The sequence below is a fragment of the Strix aluco genome, chromosome 3 (genome assembly GCF_031877795.1).
Source record: "Strix aluco isolate bStrAlu1 chromosome 3, bStrAlu1.hap1, whole genome shotgun sequence".
In the NCBI taxonomy this organism is placed as follows: domain Eukaryota; kingdom Metazoa; phylum Chordata; class Aves; order Strigiformes; family Strigidae; genus Strix; species Strix aluco.
The window spans coordinates 99,568,062-99,585,124 of NC_133933.1; the positions used below are offsets into that span (position 1 = coordinate 99,568,062).

The window sequence follows — 17,063 nt, forward strand, 5'->3', positions numbered from 1 at the left end:
TATAAACTCCAAAAATAACTCCAGCTAGCCAGCAATTCTTGTCCACTTCTCTTAAGCTCAGCACATGTGAGTTAAAAGGTTTTGCCCCTCATTTTTTAATGAAACAAAATAATAAAGCAATCATTAAATAAAATGGCCCTAAAAAAAAGCAATTAATGATTTTTAGAGTGTTTTTAAAGAGTATAATGGCATGTTTAGTGAAAATAAGTGTTACTCATTCTGGGCTCTCCAAGGTAGGTGGTAATTTCAAAGGTTTTCATTTTAAAATTTTATGCTATCTGAAAATATCTTCTAACATTTTTTTCAAAATAAGCAGTTTCTACAAGTTCTCCTAGAGCTACATTTAATCTTTAGAAAAACAGACATTCATAAGGTACAAACACATCTGCAGAAAAACACTGCAAGCTGTAAAGTTGTAAGACATATCTGAGAGAGAAAAGACACTACTAGTAGTTCAGAATTAACTTAATAAATCTTACCTACTTGTTTTGCAGATTAAGTATATTAAAATTCAGTTTATAATAAATTGAGCTCAACACGTTAAAAGCGGAATTTCTTTATGGTGTACAGAAAGCCTGAATCAAACATACTGGAAAACACTTATGTCAAACATCCTTCTATTAATACTTTATTTTTATAACCCTTCTCTCTTCTTATGACAGTGAAGCGTACACTTTCTCATAATCAAAGTAATGTAGAAATGTGCACCCCACATGAAACTGCTAGGTGAATTTCAAAGACAAAGTCTCCCCTGAACTTATACTACTGAAAATAATACTTTACCTGTATTAACAAGAGCACTGCTGTTGTAGAGGGTACCAAGATGTGGTCCAGACAGAGACAGGAAGGTATGAAGCTTGTTGAGGTAATATTTAAATCGAGGTCTTGTGAGCACTGAACGGATTATTAAATTACCGAGTGAGTGTCCAATAAAGCTGTTTAAAAAGAGAAAACAGTATAACATAGAATTTGATGGCAATAATTTTTTTCTTTTAAACAGAAAAATAAAACTGGTGTCATAAAATGCTGAAAGAGCACAGGAAAAAATTAATGAAACGTTTCCATTCAGAAGCCTGAATTTTATGTCACACAGAAAATACAGCTTGTCCGTATCTCCCAAGCTGCACAAACTCATTACAAACATGTTCTGAGCTCCTCCAGAATTATTTTATAGATTGTTTTTGAAGTTAGTGATAAAAAACTATCCCTCCACCAGCATCTCCCACCCAAAACCAAGGTTACTTCTGGGTGTATTTCCCTTAGCACCAAGTATTCAGAAAATATTTCGTGTGCTGTGCATGACTGAATAAATCAGTACTTTGGCATGTGATGGCATTTTATATGGCAAAGGTGTGAGAGCTACTGAAACAACCTAGTGGAGAAGGATTCCAAAAGTACTCCTATAAGGGGGAAAACCGTTACTTAACTGAATCTGATTATTTTAAAACAGAAGCAACATCTCAAATCTGCTTAGCAGTTGGACCAAAATAAGTGATTATCAGCCTGAGTGAGGCAATGGAACAGTATCTGCCTGTCATGAGAATATTACATTTAGTTGTTTCCCTGGTTAAGTGAGTTAGGGGAAAGATGGATGGGACTCTGTAACTTCATGTATCTAAGAATAATTATTACTTAATCAGAGGTGCCTACTGTCGTATTCACAAGTCTGTATAAAGCATTTCTTCAGAAGGGACAGTACAAAATAAAGCAGTTCTGGTTATTATGCACTTATGCCTACAGATCTCTGCTGAGGTAAGGATCACACCATCCTAGGCACTGATTCAAAGAGGATATGATAGAGACAAAACTCACAAAATGAGAAGGAAAAAGTGCCTTCCCATTTTACAAATGTTATCTCAGGACATGGAGAAAACAGACAACCATCCCAAAATATATAGCAGAACTATCATGGCTGGATCATGTATGTGCCACAACATTACACCCAGAAGATCGTAATTCCCGTTTGCTCTGCATGACTACATTTGTCAACAAAAATAGCCAAAACAGAGCTAACAGTAGTATCTGTGTAAAATACAATGCTAAAAAATTACTTGACTGTTTAATTGCTTCCCAAGCAACAATTATTGACTCTGAAAATTCCAATTTAAAGCTAAATGGAAAAATTTAAACACTAGGTTATAGAATGGCAGGGCCACCCCGAACTCCTAAATGCTGACATAATTATGCATTTCTATGACAGAACAGGCTATTTGTTCCTTACCAACACACAATTTAAGCATATATGTATATTCTTTCCATTCGCTTTTACTACTAGATTTTCAAAATTGCTGCAATATCAGAAATTCTTTGCTGCACCTTGTTATGTTTGCCTGCCTAATTTAGAAATGAAAGATGCGTATCCTTTGTGCTTTCAGCACAACAGCAGTGCATTTTCAAAACAAAATACTGAGCTGCTGATTCTCTTGAATACTAAAATTTAAACCCATTCTCTCAGACTACAACTTAAAGTCCACACAAGAAAAACAAAAACGTGGATTTCTTTAGGAATAAGAAAATATCCACAGAAATTGAGTTTATCCTGAAGATGATCTGCATGATATAATTGCTCTTGAGTAAAAGCAATTATTTTTTAAAGAAGACCTGAACATTAGCAGAAATGTCCTCCTAACAGTTCTCTGACAGTTCATCCACTATTTACTAAACATCATAAAGGGATGAAAAACTTATCTTGTACCATAACAAAGTACAATTTAATCACTGGAAAAAAACCAGTGATCCATCAGTCAACCCTATCATCCTCAAGAATATCGGCACACCTGAACCAAACTTCAGAAACATGAAAGATCTATTTGAGGAAAAAAACGTGCTCACAATTAGCTATGTGAATGTACCTCAAAGATTAAACACTTGTTCTTAATTTGGAAAGACTCAGAAAAATAACAAAGGTTACAGTAATATATTGTGTTCAAATTCACCTAATAAGCCTTTAATATTATTTTCTAATAGAGAAACGTTTAAGGATTTGCTCTAATCAAAACAGAAAGGGGAGAAAAAGGAAAACCCCTCAAAAAGGGTTTTGAAAGTCGAAGACAAAAACATAACCCATCCTACTCATTGTTTCAGATACCTGCAAACTGTGGGACGCTCTGCAAAACCAATGCATTTCTGAACAGTAGGTGGCAATACTACCATCTTTTGAATACAAGGTATCACTAACTCAACACACTGAAGGAACAGAATTATACTGTAGTATTTACATGCGCTTTATGGCACAAGCCTACCAATTCAGACCATACTGGAAAATCAGACACAGTAAACCTCATTATTCTGTGCTAATAAACAAAAAATCCCGTCCAACTATAAAAATTCATGGAAGACAAAAAAAAAAAAAAAAAAATCCATCAAAAGCCATAATCAAAAAGGTGCTGAAACAATGAACAGATGTTTTAATATATGCATAGCATTAAAAATTGCTTTCTTTTTTTGTGGGTCAATGTTACTTAGGGAAGAGGATGACAAGCTGTATAATCCAACTGAGGTTAAAGTCCAAGACAGGTCATGAGAAATTTATGTAAGATGTGACATGAAGAAAACAGTTTCTGAAACTACACTATAAGAGCATGTGATTTATTTCCTAGCTATCTGATGACCTGGAAAGGCTTCCATCCTCACAGATACTCAAAACTTGAATGGTTATGACTAAGCAATTTGACTTGCTTCAAAGTTGTATTAACTTTGAAGGTGGCACTGGTATGAGTGGGTAAACTGGTCCCGATGACCTCCAGAGGTCCCCTCAACCTAAACATGCTGTGATTACTTACTAAACACTTACTTTATAAGACAAATTGCTGTTGGTTTGAATCAAGCGTACAGTTCATGCTTGATACACGCTTGTAGTGAGCACAAGGATATTGTTCAGAGGAGATCAACGCACAAGTTGGGCAGTGTATCGGTGCAGTAACTGGTATTAGCTTTGGCAGTATCAAAAATGCTGGTTCACTGAAGTTGACACTGTAGTATGGCTCAGAGTTCTGATGGTACAGGGAGTGCCTTTTCTTATCTCAGTACAAGAATGTAGCACAATCAATAGGATTTTGCCACCACTTGAAGGCACAAGGCTTGACCTAACAGTGTAGAACCTCAGAACTTCTCTGGACTTGTCTTGGACTGACCTGATTTTAGTTTGTTTTAGCTGTGACAACAAGCATCTGGCAGTGAAGTAACAAGTCAGGCCTAAAGATGGTTTAGTTTCACTACAGTTTCTATTAATAACAAGTAGTTATTCTGTGTGGCTTAGCTGTGTATCACTAGAATAAAGAGTGGTGTGAAAGAGTGCAGACACACATATCATATGCCAGAGGTCCTCAACAGCCTATAATGGTCACTGCAGAAGCACAACTTTGTAACTCAGAAAGGAAAGCCAGTATTAGCAGTAACAGAGAAAAAAAAAAAAAAAGAGTAAATGGGAAACAAAAGAGTATGTGAGCAGACTGAAAATACATAAGTATGAAAATAAATCCAGGCAGACCCAAGGCCAAGGAGGCAGAAACCACCACTGTGAACATCATTCTCCACACTGAAGCCCCAGGATGCTTAAGGAAGACAGAAACCACCAATATTAGGACCCAGACAGCTGCTGGAAGGGGAGCCTACCACCTGAGAAAAGATACTAGAAGGTTTCTGTATAACAACTTCAGCCATATTAATAATGGGACTTTTCTGCATTAAGTTGTACTTTGAATTTTAGTAGCACTGTAACCAGACTAATAGTAATTTTTTGTTGCATTTTTTATGAGATTATTAAAACATTGGACTAACAATAAATTCTTAGCTCTGCATATTAAGTGTGTTCCTTTTTCCCCGTAACATGACTTTGAGTGTAAAAGAGGGACTGAACAGGTATTTCTGACACAAAATGCTGTCAGCTTTTTTACCATCCAAAAATCATTACAGGTCTGCAGACTGATTTCTAATTTGACTCAGCTATTGAGCAGCACCTGTACAGAGAACACTTCCTTTAATAGACAGGGAGATTTTATGAGGAGAAACTAGCATCATTCAGGAGAGCATGGATAACTAGCACAAAGTCCTCTTTCCTTATGTGGGGCAGCCAAAATGAGGTAGGAACACATTGGCTACTTGAACAGAGGATTTCTCAATAGTACTTTCCTGGGCTTTCTGGGTCATCCCTTCAAGAACTTGCATATAAGCACATCTCTTTCTGAAAGACTCATGTAGCTACCAGGAAACAGCTGCAGGATTTGCTGATAGGTTTAACTTGTAAGAAAAGCTAAAGTTGAGAGATGGAGACTTCTGCTTTGGGAGGGCCAAAGAAAAGTATACACCTTGAAAAGGAAACTAAAATAAAAATCGATAATTTCTTTTTCAGGTGACAAATAATAAATAAAACCGAAAAAATATTTACAAATTGAAAGTCTGATGAGAGAAGTGAACCAAAAGCAAATGAGAATTCAATTCTCAGATGTGAACAACGAGAAAGTAACTGGGTTGGTTTGCTCATTACAGCCTTCAGACCAACAGGACGGGAGGGAAGATACCAACGTGTGCTGCTGGGTTACAGAACTCTCTCCTGTACTGAGGGTGCTAACATACAGTCTGTGTAACACAAATACAATCACACGGGGCTTTTTAAATTGTCGATTTAGACAAAATTAACCATGTCAAACCTTTCCTATCTCAAAATAGAAACATTTGTTTAAAAAGTTAGATTATGTTTAAACATGTTAGATGTTTAAACATAATCTAACTTTGCAGAACTTTAGCAGAATTGGTCAGAAATGCATGTGACTAGGAAGTCAAAAAACCTTCCAGATGTATAATTTGAGGATGACTAAACAAATGAAGTCAGGCTTGAATTTGCTCCTTTCATCTATCAATGAGCTAACTCCAGCAACACAGCTGAGTTCGTAAGGTGTCCAAATGGTATACCCTACTTTGAGAAAATAAATGGAACAGGTATTCCCTGGAAGTAACAGAAAAAGGAAACAGGAATGCATAGACTGGGATGAGCCTTCTATTAAGACGTAAAATATGCTTTCTAGCAGGTGAAACAATCAGAAAATGTCAAAATGGTGAATATTTTTTTCATGCAGCTGCCTCTCAACATCACAGATAAGATGGAATTTCCCTGTAGGAATGACAAGGTAGACAGTCTGCTATGTCATATTTGGTGAAGAATCTATGAAATCAGAAGAAAGCTAACTTTATCTTGACATAGCACTGTTACAGTTTCCTTTGACTTTCTCAAAATACTATGTTCTTCTGCAGAACCCTACCATGCAGGATCTGAGGAAACACAGGACAGCAGTTCCTTAAATGTATAGTGCTTAACTCCGCCCTAAAACCACCAACAGGACTAGGTGAGCTTACAACACTGTTCAGTCTTCTTTCAGCGGGGAATTCCCTCTCTCTCCTTTGTCCTCCTTTCCCCTACTCCTCCCCCTCCCTGATTTTCTCTTTCCCATCTCTCTTTTGGTCTGCTCCTGAGCATCACAGTTCAGAACAACACAGGGCTCTAGTTTTAAGTTTATGTCTATAAATAGTATAGAACAGATATTACCTGATTTTTGAAAGGGTTAGATTATAAATTTGTATATACTGTATAATTTCATCTAAAAGGCGATCTGTCATGGAATCAAAATCAGCAAAGGTATCATTCTGTAAAATAAAAGAAATAAAAAATAATAACTGTATTTTCTAATGCAGTAATATACATTCTGCATTCAGTCTGAATTCTTATTCCCCAGTGTTTTGATCAACAGCACACAAAAACATCCATATTAACTTTGAATATAAATACTGTAGCTATTGCAATTTTTTCAAGTTTTTTTTCTTATAACATGGAATAAAGTGATACACATTTTACTGTAAGACTACTTTCTTCTAATACACCAAAACAAATCTTAACATTACACAGCCAGCCTCACTTCTAAGCCTTCCCCTATGCATAATCTTATCTCTAGTGAAACAGAAGACCAAACTGCGTATTCAGAACTAAATCACACTGCCCATGAAATAGAAATGAGACAATTACTGCAACTGCAGAAAGAGTCTACATTAGTACTGCTTATTCAAAACAAACGAACAAAAAATCCTTAAAGCCATATTCCCAGTTCATAGCTGATTCTCTACAATGATTTGCAGTAGGAAATCTAAAAAAAAGGTAGGCAAAGGCTGCCTAAAACTTCTCAACGCAAGTTCCAAAGGATCTGTGCTAAAATCTGTAGTGTTCAACATATTGATAAATGATCTGGGAAAAGGAAGAAGGAGATGAGATGTCAGTGTTTGTAGACAAAACCAAATATCCAGGATAGTCAAAACTGACCAGAATTTCAGAAGAATCTTATAGTACTGCATGCCTGGTAATAAAATGGCAAGAAACGCAAAACAGTGTTACACAGGGAAAAACAACCCTAAACATATATGCAAACAATAATCTATACATCTGTGTTCTATAGAATCAACTACGTTAGGAAAGCAAGGAAAGAACAGAAAATATCAATAAAGCATTTTGTAAGTCCATAGTGCCCAAGGATCTTAAATTCCCTGTCTAGTTCTGATCATCCTATTTGAAATGACAAGAAGTTTCAAAATGGGCAGGGAAGGATATCATTGATGACCAGAAATTGTTTTGCATGTGATCCTGAGAACTACTGAATGGACTAAGTCTCTTCAGTTGCCTCCTGAGGGAGAAATTATACTTGCTTATAAAATACTTAATTAACTGAAGCAGAAAATGGGGAATGATTATTGACTATTTTTTTTTTCCAAAACAAGCTGTAGGGGGATTTGTTTAAATTTCCTTGTTTGCAACTGAATTAGTAATGTATATGAACCACAGAATTAATCTCAACTGTATGCCGTGGAAACTGGAAAACATTCAAAAATAATCAGCCAACGTTAAGGAGAAAAGTCTGTCAGTAGCTATTAGGCTCAGTGGTCTCAATGGAATTCCCAAATTAGAAAGTTTCAGAACTGCTGACTTCCAAAACCTATAGGGCTAGAGACAAAGAGAAAGCATGGCTTAGTGCCTGTCCAGCCTGTTTCGCAAAGCATCCCAGCAGCTATCACCAGAAAAACGCTACTGCACTAAATGAACCTTTCGTTTGAGCCACTGAAGAGACTCTTTGTTCTAATTATATCCCTGAAGTATGTCTGCTACAATATGTAATACACACAAAGAAAGTCAAAACTGGTCTTCTGTGCTTTGTCAGTTTACTTCATCTGAAAGTAATAACATTCACAAAAGTTTAACACAAGAGTTAATCTGATATTGGTTCAGTGTCATGATGTGGATCTTACAGTGCACTGACAAAAGAACAAGAGACAGGTATTTTCTATTTCTCAGATCTCGTGAAATAACACACCTCCCTTCTTGCCACACCAGTTTTCACTATCATGATTTCTACCACTAAGATGGAGGGTATTTTATCTACAGTCCTAACATTATGCTGAGAACTTAGGAGATACCAGTACACACAACAAAATGGAAGCAACAGAAGTTACTCCTTATATATTTACCTTCAATACCATACTAGGCTTTGTAATTACTTTAATGAAAGCCACAGATCAAATCATGGATTCTGTGAGAATACAATAAAAAGATACAGAATGTGGTAAACTGCAACACAATAGTGCCATTAAATAAACATGTCTGAAGATGTACACTGTTTATTGGTTTACAAAACTTTTTTTTGTTGCCAAATACCTGATTCCTTTCGGACATAAGAAAATCTATTCTTCCTCCAGGCAGCCCTAGCTCAATGTAAGTCTTCACTAGTCTTAGATCTGCACTGTTACCTTAAAAGGAAAAACAATCAAGAGTTAGAAACTGCAATGTTAACTTGCAATAAAAGCACTTAGAATACTGAAATGAACCTACAGCACAACTTTATATTTAAACACAGCTAATGATATTCTCAGCCCTAATCAAAATTCAGTAAGACTCAGGAAGATAAACTGCAATGCCAAATGCAGTAACAAAACAGTCTATAAAAATGACATTCAATGCAGACACTGTTTTAAAAAAGCAAGGATTTCGGAAGTCGTGTTTGATTTTGTCTTAGCATCGAACAAATACATAGCACTGTGAACATTACATTCTTGAAAACCTAATTAATTTTGATAAAAGTCAATTAAAGAACTCAGAGCTAGCTTAAAGAATTCAGTGAAGGAGCAAGGAATAAGGGCAAGTCATAAACATTTTCACAGCATAAAAAGACAGAGTGGACTGTTAGCAGATAAAGATACATTTAGACTGATACCCAAGCCAACAAATGCTAGTTTAACTAGCATCCTGAAGATTTCTCTACATCAATGATCATGTATGCTTTTGAAGAAAGAGTACCCTTTCTGCCTTAATTAGAGAACAAGATTTTTATTTAAATCTGTTAGTAAAGAACTTGTACGAACTTGCCATTTCATAAGAAAATTCTAACTATATGGATTTTTCTAAGGCTTCAAAGACATTTGGTTTTTAACAACAGTTTTTTTGGCCAAGTTAACTCTTGTGTCAATTCTAGGCACGCAATAGCACTTGAACATCTATGCTAGTAAGGAGGAATACTCTGTTGTAAAAGCGCTTAACGAAGGCTGCTTTCTGTCCAGAGGAAGAAAGAAAAGCTATTGTTATTTTATTTTTAACTTAGGAATTTTAAAAATTAACAAGAAGGCTGTGCAGTGTTGGTCCAGTCCACTATTCTACCCTACCGCCCTCTTGCATCTCCTTACATTGTTAATTTAAGAAGCTTCTCAAAAGATGACAAAAGCTTTCTGATGGCAGAAAGCTATGAATATCTTAACTAGAGGCGATACTGTTTCTTCACATGCACATATGCTTTGAACTAAAAGAAGGTGAATACATTCAAGCTATTTAAACTTTCCAATCCTTTCAGTTAGCAAGAGATTTTCTCATTTGTACTATAGTAGAGTCTTCGTTCTTGGAAATATTCAAAAACCCAATGGGGTTGGGTCCTGGGCAACCTCCTGTAGGTGACCCTGCTTTGAGCAGGGGAGATGGACTAGACAATCTCCAGAGATCCCTTCCAACCTCAACCATGCTGTGATTCAGTAATCTAACCTTTTAGAACCTTATAAACACTTGACCATATTTTACATATACTATTTTTTTTTCCTAACAAGATACACATATTTTATTCTCCTTGACAATGTAGCATTACTAATTCTAAACAAAACTGTTTTGTTAGTAATTCTATTACCGCAATACAGACAAATACTTACATGATATAAAAAACTGGAAGATGCATCTAATGTGAACTACGGCATAAATGGATTTATGTGCACGAAAGTTTTACTAAAGACAAATGTTACATTGTGCTGGTTTCAGCCGGAATAGAGTTACTTTTCTTCATAGCATGGAGCTATGTTATGTGCTGAAAAGTATTGATAATACAGGGATGTTTTCACTACTGCTGAGCAGTGCTTACACAGAATCAAGGCCTTTTCTGCTTCTCACACCACCCACCAGCGAGTGGGCTGGGGGTGCAGCACAAGAAGTTGGGAGGGGACAATGCTGGGACAGCTGATCCCAACTGACCAAAGGGATATCCCATACCATGGGATGTCACGCTGAGCATATAAAGCTGGAGGAAGAAGGCAGTGGGGGATGTTCAGAGTTAGGGTGTTTGCCTTTCCAAGTACGCGTTAAGCATGATGGAGCCCTGCTTTACTGGAGATGGCTGAACACCTGCCTGCCGATGGGAAGTGGTGAATGAATTCCTTCTTTTGCTTTGCTTGCGTGGACAGTTTTTGCTTTACCTGTTAAACTGCCTTTATCTCAACCCACGAGTTTTCTCACTTTTACCCTTCTGATTCTCTTCCCCATCCCACCAGGGGTGAGTGAGTGGCTGGGTGCTGCTTAGTTGGCGGCTGGGGTTAAACTGCAACATACATAAAATTCTTAATTGAAACAATTCTATGGAACACATTGTCAAATGCAGTATACAGTGTCAAATTCCCATTTTCCTCCAGTGAATCTATTTCAGAAGTGTTCCATTCAGAGTTCAAATAACAAAAGCTAAACCTGACTGCTAAACTGAACTGCTATCTCACTCAGTATCACATTTCCCAGCTTACCATCTAGGCCATGGACACAGACTATAAGATGTATTCCTTCTTCTGAACAGTCATCCTCTTCCATACTGAAATAAGGTATTGAAGAAGCCAGTTTGAAAACATCACTATACATAAATCCAGGAAGTTTAAGTTGCTTCAATTCTTCTTTAGCCTGTAGGAAACTGGAACAAAACCATATTTATGACATAACATTTACTACTGCCAGGCAAACGTAGGGTCTCCTAAGATAGAGTTTTCTACTGTCTTTTTAGTTTGTCTTCTATGTAATTGATACAAAGGAAAAAAATATTTATGAAATTACTATCTTCACAGAACAAGCCAGTTCCTCAAAATACTTTTTATTGCAGCTTCCTACAGCCCCTTTTCCTCTGTAACAAAAACCATACCCCAAGCTCTACTCTCTTCTCTCCTTTGAACATCTCTACAAAGTGTGAAATATTTCTGAAATCACTGGAGATTCTGGGTTAGTTCTGGTCCTGAGCAAGGAACAGCTTTGTTTAAATGCAGTAACAATATTACAGGAATTACAACCAATCAGAAGTCAAGGTAAAGATTTCCACTGACTTCTGATAATTCTCACCAAACTTAAAACCTATTTCCTAGGTCAGCAGAGAGCTGGAGCCAGTACTGTAAGTGCTAACCTGAAAGTCCCTCTGGTAGGCTGAATAACTGATACTTGCTTCAGAAGAAGCCAGATCTGGACCTCTGATCTTTTACATATGAAGGCATACACTATACAGTTTCTAATAGCTGAGCTCCCTACATGCTAGGAGTTCCTTGTGTTCCTCCCTTTCCTCCCCTTCCCTTAATTTTTTTGTGTATGACCTTCCCACATAATTAACTGCTTATCAGTTTCCCTGCAGCACTTCAAGCCTTGTGCTTTCTTATGCTTCTTTCCCTCCTTAATCTGTCTGTTCTGCACCATCCCTCACAGCATCACGTTGTATCCCATCCGTCTGCTTACTGTTTTCCTCCCATTCTACTTTTTGTTCTCTGCTTTCCCCCCAGCTTTATCTTTAGCTCATTCCTCACTAACTGGCAAGAACAAGCCTCAGTGAAGTCAGCCTAAACAGAAACCACTGCAGGCAGTTGGTCTTATCACTCCACAGCAGAAGTTACTTAGTTTGTACTCAAGGCATGTTTTCTGAACTGAATGTACCAAGGTTGGTTCTCTATGGAGCAGATCGTGCCCTCTGGAATCTCAGTTATCCCACGCTCTGGGAGACTCTGCTTTCCCCAAGGCCAAGTCTTTGATTTTACTCCAAGTTCCATCTTTCTTTTATTGTTACAGAGCACACTAAATAGTCTCTGCTTTTCATCCCTCCCATTCCACACCAGTACCCACTCTCCAGTATTTCAGAAACTACTTTTCTGTCCGCTTCTAAACTGTTTTCCTCCACCACTGCTCAACCCTTCCTCCTGTTCTCAGCTGCTTACCACAGACTATCTGGTCTTTTATCTCTTCTGCCTGCTTAGCATTCTCCTTGTTTCTACCTCTCTTCTAAGCTTTCTTCTTTCTGACATCAACGTTTTACTTCCATTACAACACATTAAGCTGCTCCTTCCCATATTCAGTCAGCAGCAGGGGTTATCAGGGAAACTCTTATGTTTACAGCAAGAGGAGGTGCAATCTGGGATCCCTGATGTTCCTCTACATTTGGCTTTCCTGGTATCCAAACTGCAGTGTAATTTAGAGCAGAATGGTCTCTGAGGAGTTTTATTTTGGATATTTGAAGTTAAGATTGAAAAATAAGGCTGTCATCTTGGGCTGCACTGCACATTTGCTTTGCTTAACTAATTAGATGGACAACCAGTTACAGAATGTTTTTGTTTTTATGTTTTTAAACGCAAAGCATATTTTCCTATGCTTGCTATTCTAACAGCTTCCATTTCATAAAACACCATTTTTATGCTCAGTAGCCATTATGACATCATTTTTCAGCTGAATGATTATTTTTTAAAAAGGAACATTATTAGAAAAAAAAAAAAATCATGCTTTGCTTGGAGTTTGCCAAACCACAGGAAATTACAAGATAACTGACAGAAGGAATTCAGTGCTAACACAGTTTCTCTCTCAACATCTAAAACGTGATGTTACCTGAGTATGCAGAATCCACAAGCTACAGTCCTGGGGGCACTCTAGAGCCTAACGACACTTTGGTCCCCCTTTTATACTATATTAACATAATTTCTAAAAGTAAAAAACATTGTTTTAAAACAATCACTTACGCTAACATTTGAGGTTTCGGGGAGCTTTCATACCAGGAAACAGATGAAGCTGAGCTGTAGGATGTGCTGCCTGGCTGTTGTGTAATTGCATCAGATTTATTCCTTGAAGAACAGATAACATTGCAAGGAGAGTCTCTCAGAGAAGAAGGAAAAGACAGACAACCAGGAGTACAGACAGGAGGCATAGCCCTTCCGTCTCGCAGATGTCCGCTATCAATCCTTTCAGATCTCCGGGCTCTCTCTTCTGCTGAGCCATGATCCTGGTCAGCACTGGAAGCTCCATCTAATATACTATAGTCTGATTCTTCATAATACCCGTTTTCAATCATTTCTTGATCCTCCTCTTCTTCCTCATCTTGTTGGGAAGAGCAAATAATTTGTTTTCCATATGCTTCCTTTTGAGGGCTAACAGGATTGCTGTTGTCCATAGGCCAAATATCTGAAATATCTGTGCTGCTTCGAGAGCCAAAATAGTTTTCGACAAGCCCTTGCTTTACCATGTCAGTACTACTGGTTGGAGAAGGATTATCTGTACCTGTTTCACTTCTACCTACTGACAGTTCTTCAGTTGTCTCCTTTAGTTCTAAAGGCTCGTTATGTTTTCCTTCACTTGTTTTTTCAACCTCATACACTGCCTTTACAGATGAAGAACCTGAAACGACAGATGGCTCACCCATACAAGTAATTTCCAAATGCAAATTAACTGTTTCTTCTGTAGGGTTAAGATGCCTTTCAAGGTCCTGAGAGTCCTTGCAGGTTGTGCCAAGGTCTGCTTGTGGGCTGTAACTTTTCACATCAGTAGATGTATCCTCATCTGAAACAACTAAGTGTAAAAGATCTTTTGTTCCTGAGAGCAAGGAATGTATAGACAGAGTTTTGTCATCTGAGTGCCCTGAAAATACAACACAATGTTGCTGTAAATTGGTGTTTGATTTTTTACTGTCATCACATTTTGGCAAGTCAATTGCCCCGAGATCCAATACTGTTTTGCTGTCACTTAACTGGCATTCAGGTACAATAGATATCTTTGAATTCTCATCAGGTGACAGCTCATCATCATCTGAAGGCAGAGAATTTATGGATGTCAGGGATGACTGTATTTCACTTACAGCGCTAGTACTCTCAGTGCAATGGCTTTCTATTGCGTTTTTTACAGCACAGTCTGGTTTTAGTAGAAGCTGAGGAAATACTCTCTCACCATTGTATGCACTTTGCCCTTGAACATTTTCAAAAACCTGATCAGGATTGGGGTGAGTTGCAAAAGAACTTGGTTCACTTTCTACACCTGAATCTGAAAACCTAGAAGAAGCATATGTCACACTAACATCTGGTAATTTAGTTATGTCTCCACTTGCAGAAAGTTGACTTTCTTTTGTAGAGACAGTAGGCTGATTACTTTTCATTTTTGTCAACATGTCACTGGTATGTCGGAAGTTTCTTTCGTGGACATCTTCTTTTTCAAGCACTGGTTCCTGTTCTCCTGAATTCAATTTATTTCCAGATTCTGAAGACTGAATATTGGGTGTCTGCAAATTCTCTCCTTGCACTCCATCTTGTGGAAACTCAGCCCATGATCCAATGTGAACAGTTACTTTTTCCCCTTCATAGGGATTCTTATTACTTGGTTTGACCTCAATTGTCCTGACTCCTGAGGAAGCTGGCTGACCTCCATGACAACATTCAAGTGTCCCTCTGGGTTGTAGAGTACTATCTGCTTGTATAGTTCCAGAACCTGTCTGGGAGATAGTAAGCCTACCAAAAATAGCCTCATTTTCACAGCGCACAGGGCTACCCGAATCTGGTTGGACACCTTCAATCTTGACAGTCTTTTCCTCAGTTCCAGATGGCAAAAAGGGAAGTTCTCTTTGACTTATTTGCCTGGTACAGGTCTTTGTATCACAAGGAAATCCACCTAATGCAGGGTCCAGCCCTTCGTTAGCATTGTATGAAGGCCTGCCTTCTGAGCTTCTAGAGGCATCTTCCAGTGCTGCACTTTTCAAACATTTGTAGCCTACTAGGACCACAGAGTCCTTAGAGTTCTGTTTCACAACTTTTTTTGTGTTTTCAGGTTTCATTGTCTTCATAAGCTTAGTAACCTTAACTTTGGATTTATTTGCATCTTCATTTTTTCCTTTCAATGTTTTTGTTAGCATCTTTTCACTTTCTGAATGCCAAAGGTTGGACGCACCTGCAGGTCTTATTTTCAGTTCCGGACTAGTAAAGCCAGCTACAAAACCTTCTTCAGCTTCAAATTTATCCAGTTTATTGGATTCTGACCTTGGAAGACTCTGTACTACCAACCAGGGTACATCCAGATCTTTCACCAAAAAAAGCAAGGGGGCGGGGGGGAGAAAAAGGATTGTTTAAAACAAGATTATGCAGGTAACTGAAGTTATAAACCACTAGTAATTATAGAACTTTACACATCTTCAAAACTCAAACTAAAGAAACATTTCCTAGCAAATAAATGTACTCCTTTAAAGCCAGCAAGAAGTGTAACAAAAAATACTCAGGTTTTACATAATTTTTGCTCATTTCTTCAAAAAGAAAACTGCACTGTGAAGTGTTTACCTTCAGTAATTGAATCTAAATATCGATCTTCAAAGATTATGGGCAATGAGTTCATATCTCCATCTAGTTCACTGCATTCAATAGGGAGGGGTGGAAGAGAACTGCAGAAAGAAGTGTTTTTGATAGCTGCACACATCTGTAGATGACTTTGAGCACTGAAAAAAAGGAAGTAGTCCTACATGAAAAAAACAGAACTGTTTATTTTTACATTAACAGAGATTAGCAGTATCTTAATTCACTTTAGTAGAAGTTTTTCTACTAATGTTATTTAATAGCTTTAATAGTTATTTAATAACTTCTTATATAACATCCATTAAAAAAATTCGAATTTATATTTAGAACATAAGTTTCTTTTCAACTTGTTATATAAGTGTTTTTGCAAGACAGTACTTCTACATAAGCTACAGAATAATAGTACGACACGCTACATACTGTGCACTTCAAAAGGCTACTCACTGTAGCTCTTGATAGGCAAGGGCAGCTTGCCTAGGATGCTCAAGACAAAAGAATGCTTCTGCAAATCTGCGCACCTGCAAGATCCAGATAAAGTTAGAGCTTATTTTATATTATATACAATTTTTGAAAATCCACCAGCATTCCTACACAGCAGTGTTATTAACTTGTTATAGACAGTTACTTTTTTTTAAATGTTCATTCTGAGTGGGAGGACACAGAATACCACAGACAAGACTAGCAACTGAAATGAGAATTTTAACTTATGCACTGGATGACTGAGGGGAATTGTATTCAACTGTCAGCTGAAAACTTGATTACCATGAAATCAATTATTCAAATCAGGCTCACCTGAAAAAAGAACACAACAAAAATATTACGAGACATTTCAGTGAGAAGAATACTATGAGAAATTTCAATGAGAAGAAAGGAAATGACTGACTTATGGACACCTCTGAATATGTCTGAGGATTACCTTCAGAAGCAGAAACCCATTAGATACTCTGCAGTCTTAAAACACAGAGCAGTATGTTTTTCAAACTTTCCATGAATACTTTCTAGCCCACAGTAAACTACTGTGCAAAAAAATCTTTTTTCAAGATTTCAGCTGCAAATGACAAAGACAATAACAAAATGTATGCTAATTACAAGCAGTTTATTCAAGACAATTGTATGCCTGAAGTCAATAAACCATACAATACTAAAATGGTATTTTATAACATGGGGAGCGTATT

At 37.3% G+C, this 17,063-nt stretch overlaps 1 protein-coding gene across 11 annotated transcripts in view; it reads right to left on the bottom strand.

Annotated features, from left to right (window-relative positions):
• Positions 1-17,063, bottom strand: part of FAM135A (family with sequence similarity 135 member A) — a 94,401-nt gene that overhangs the window by 17,442 nt on the left and 59,896 nt on the right. For 9 of the 11 annotated variants that reach the window (XM_074819795.1, XM_074819796.1, XM_074819792.1 and 6 more), the window contains 7 exons: positions 16,333-16,406; positions 15,877-16,031; positions 13,306-15,622; positions 11,077-11,237; positions 8,690-8,781; positions 6,542-6,639; positions 784-935 (listed from right to left, as the gene is read on the bottom strand). In XM_074819795.1, coding sequence (XP_074675896.1) covers positions 784-935; positions 6,542-6,639; positions 8,690-8,781; positions 11,077-11,237; positions 13,306-15,622; positions 15,877-16,031; positions 16,333-16,406 — 3,049 coding nt within the window. Of the gene's footprint in view, positions 1-783; positions 936-6,541; positions 6,640-8,502; positions 8,565-8,689; positions 8,782-11,076; positions 11,238-13,305; positions 15,623-15,876; positions 16,032-16,332; positions 16,407-17,063 lie in introns of those variants that run through there. The other 2 variants (XR_012622645.1, XR_012622644.1) reach the window with 2 other exon arrangements.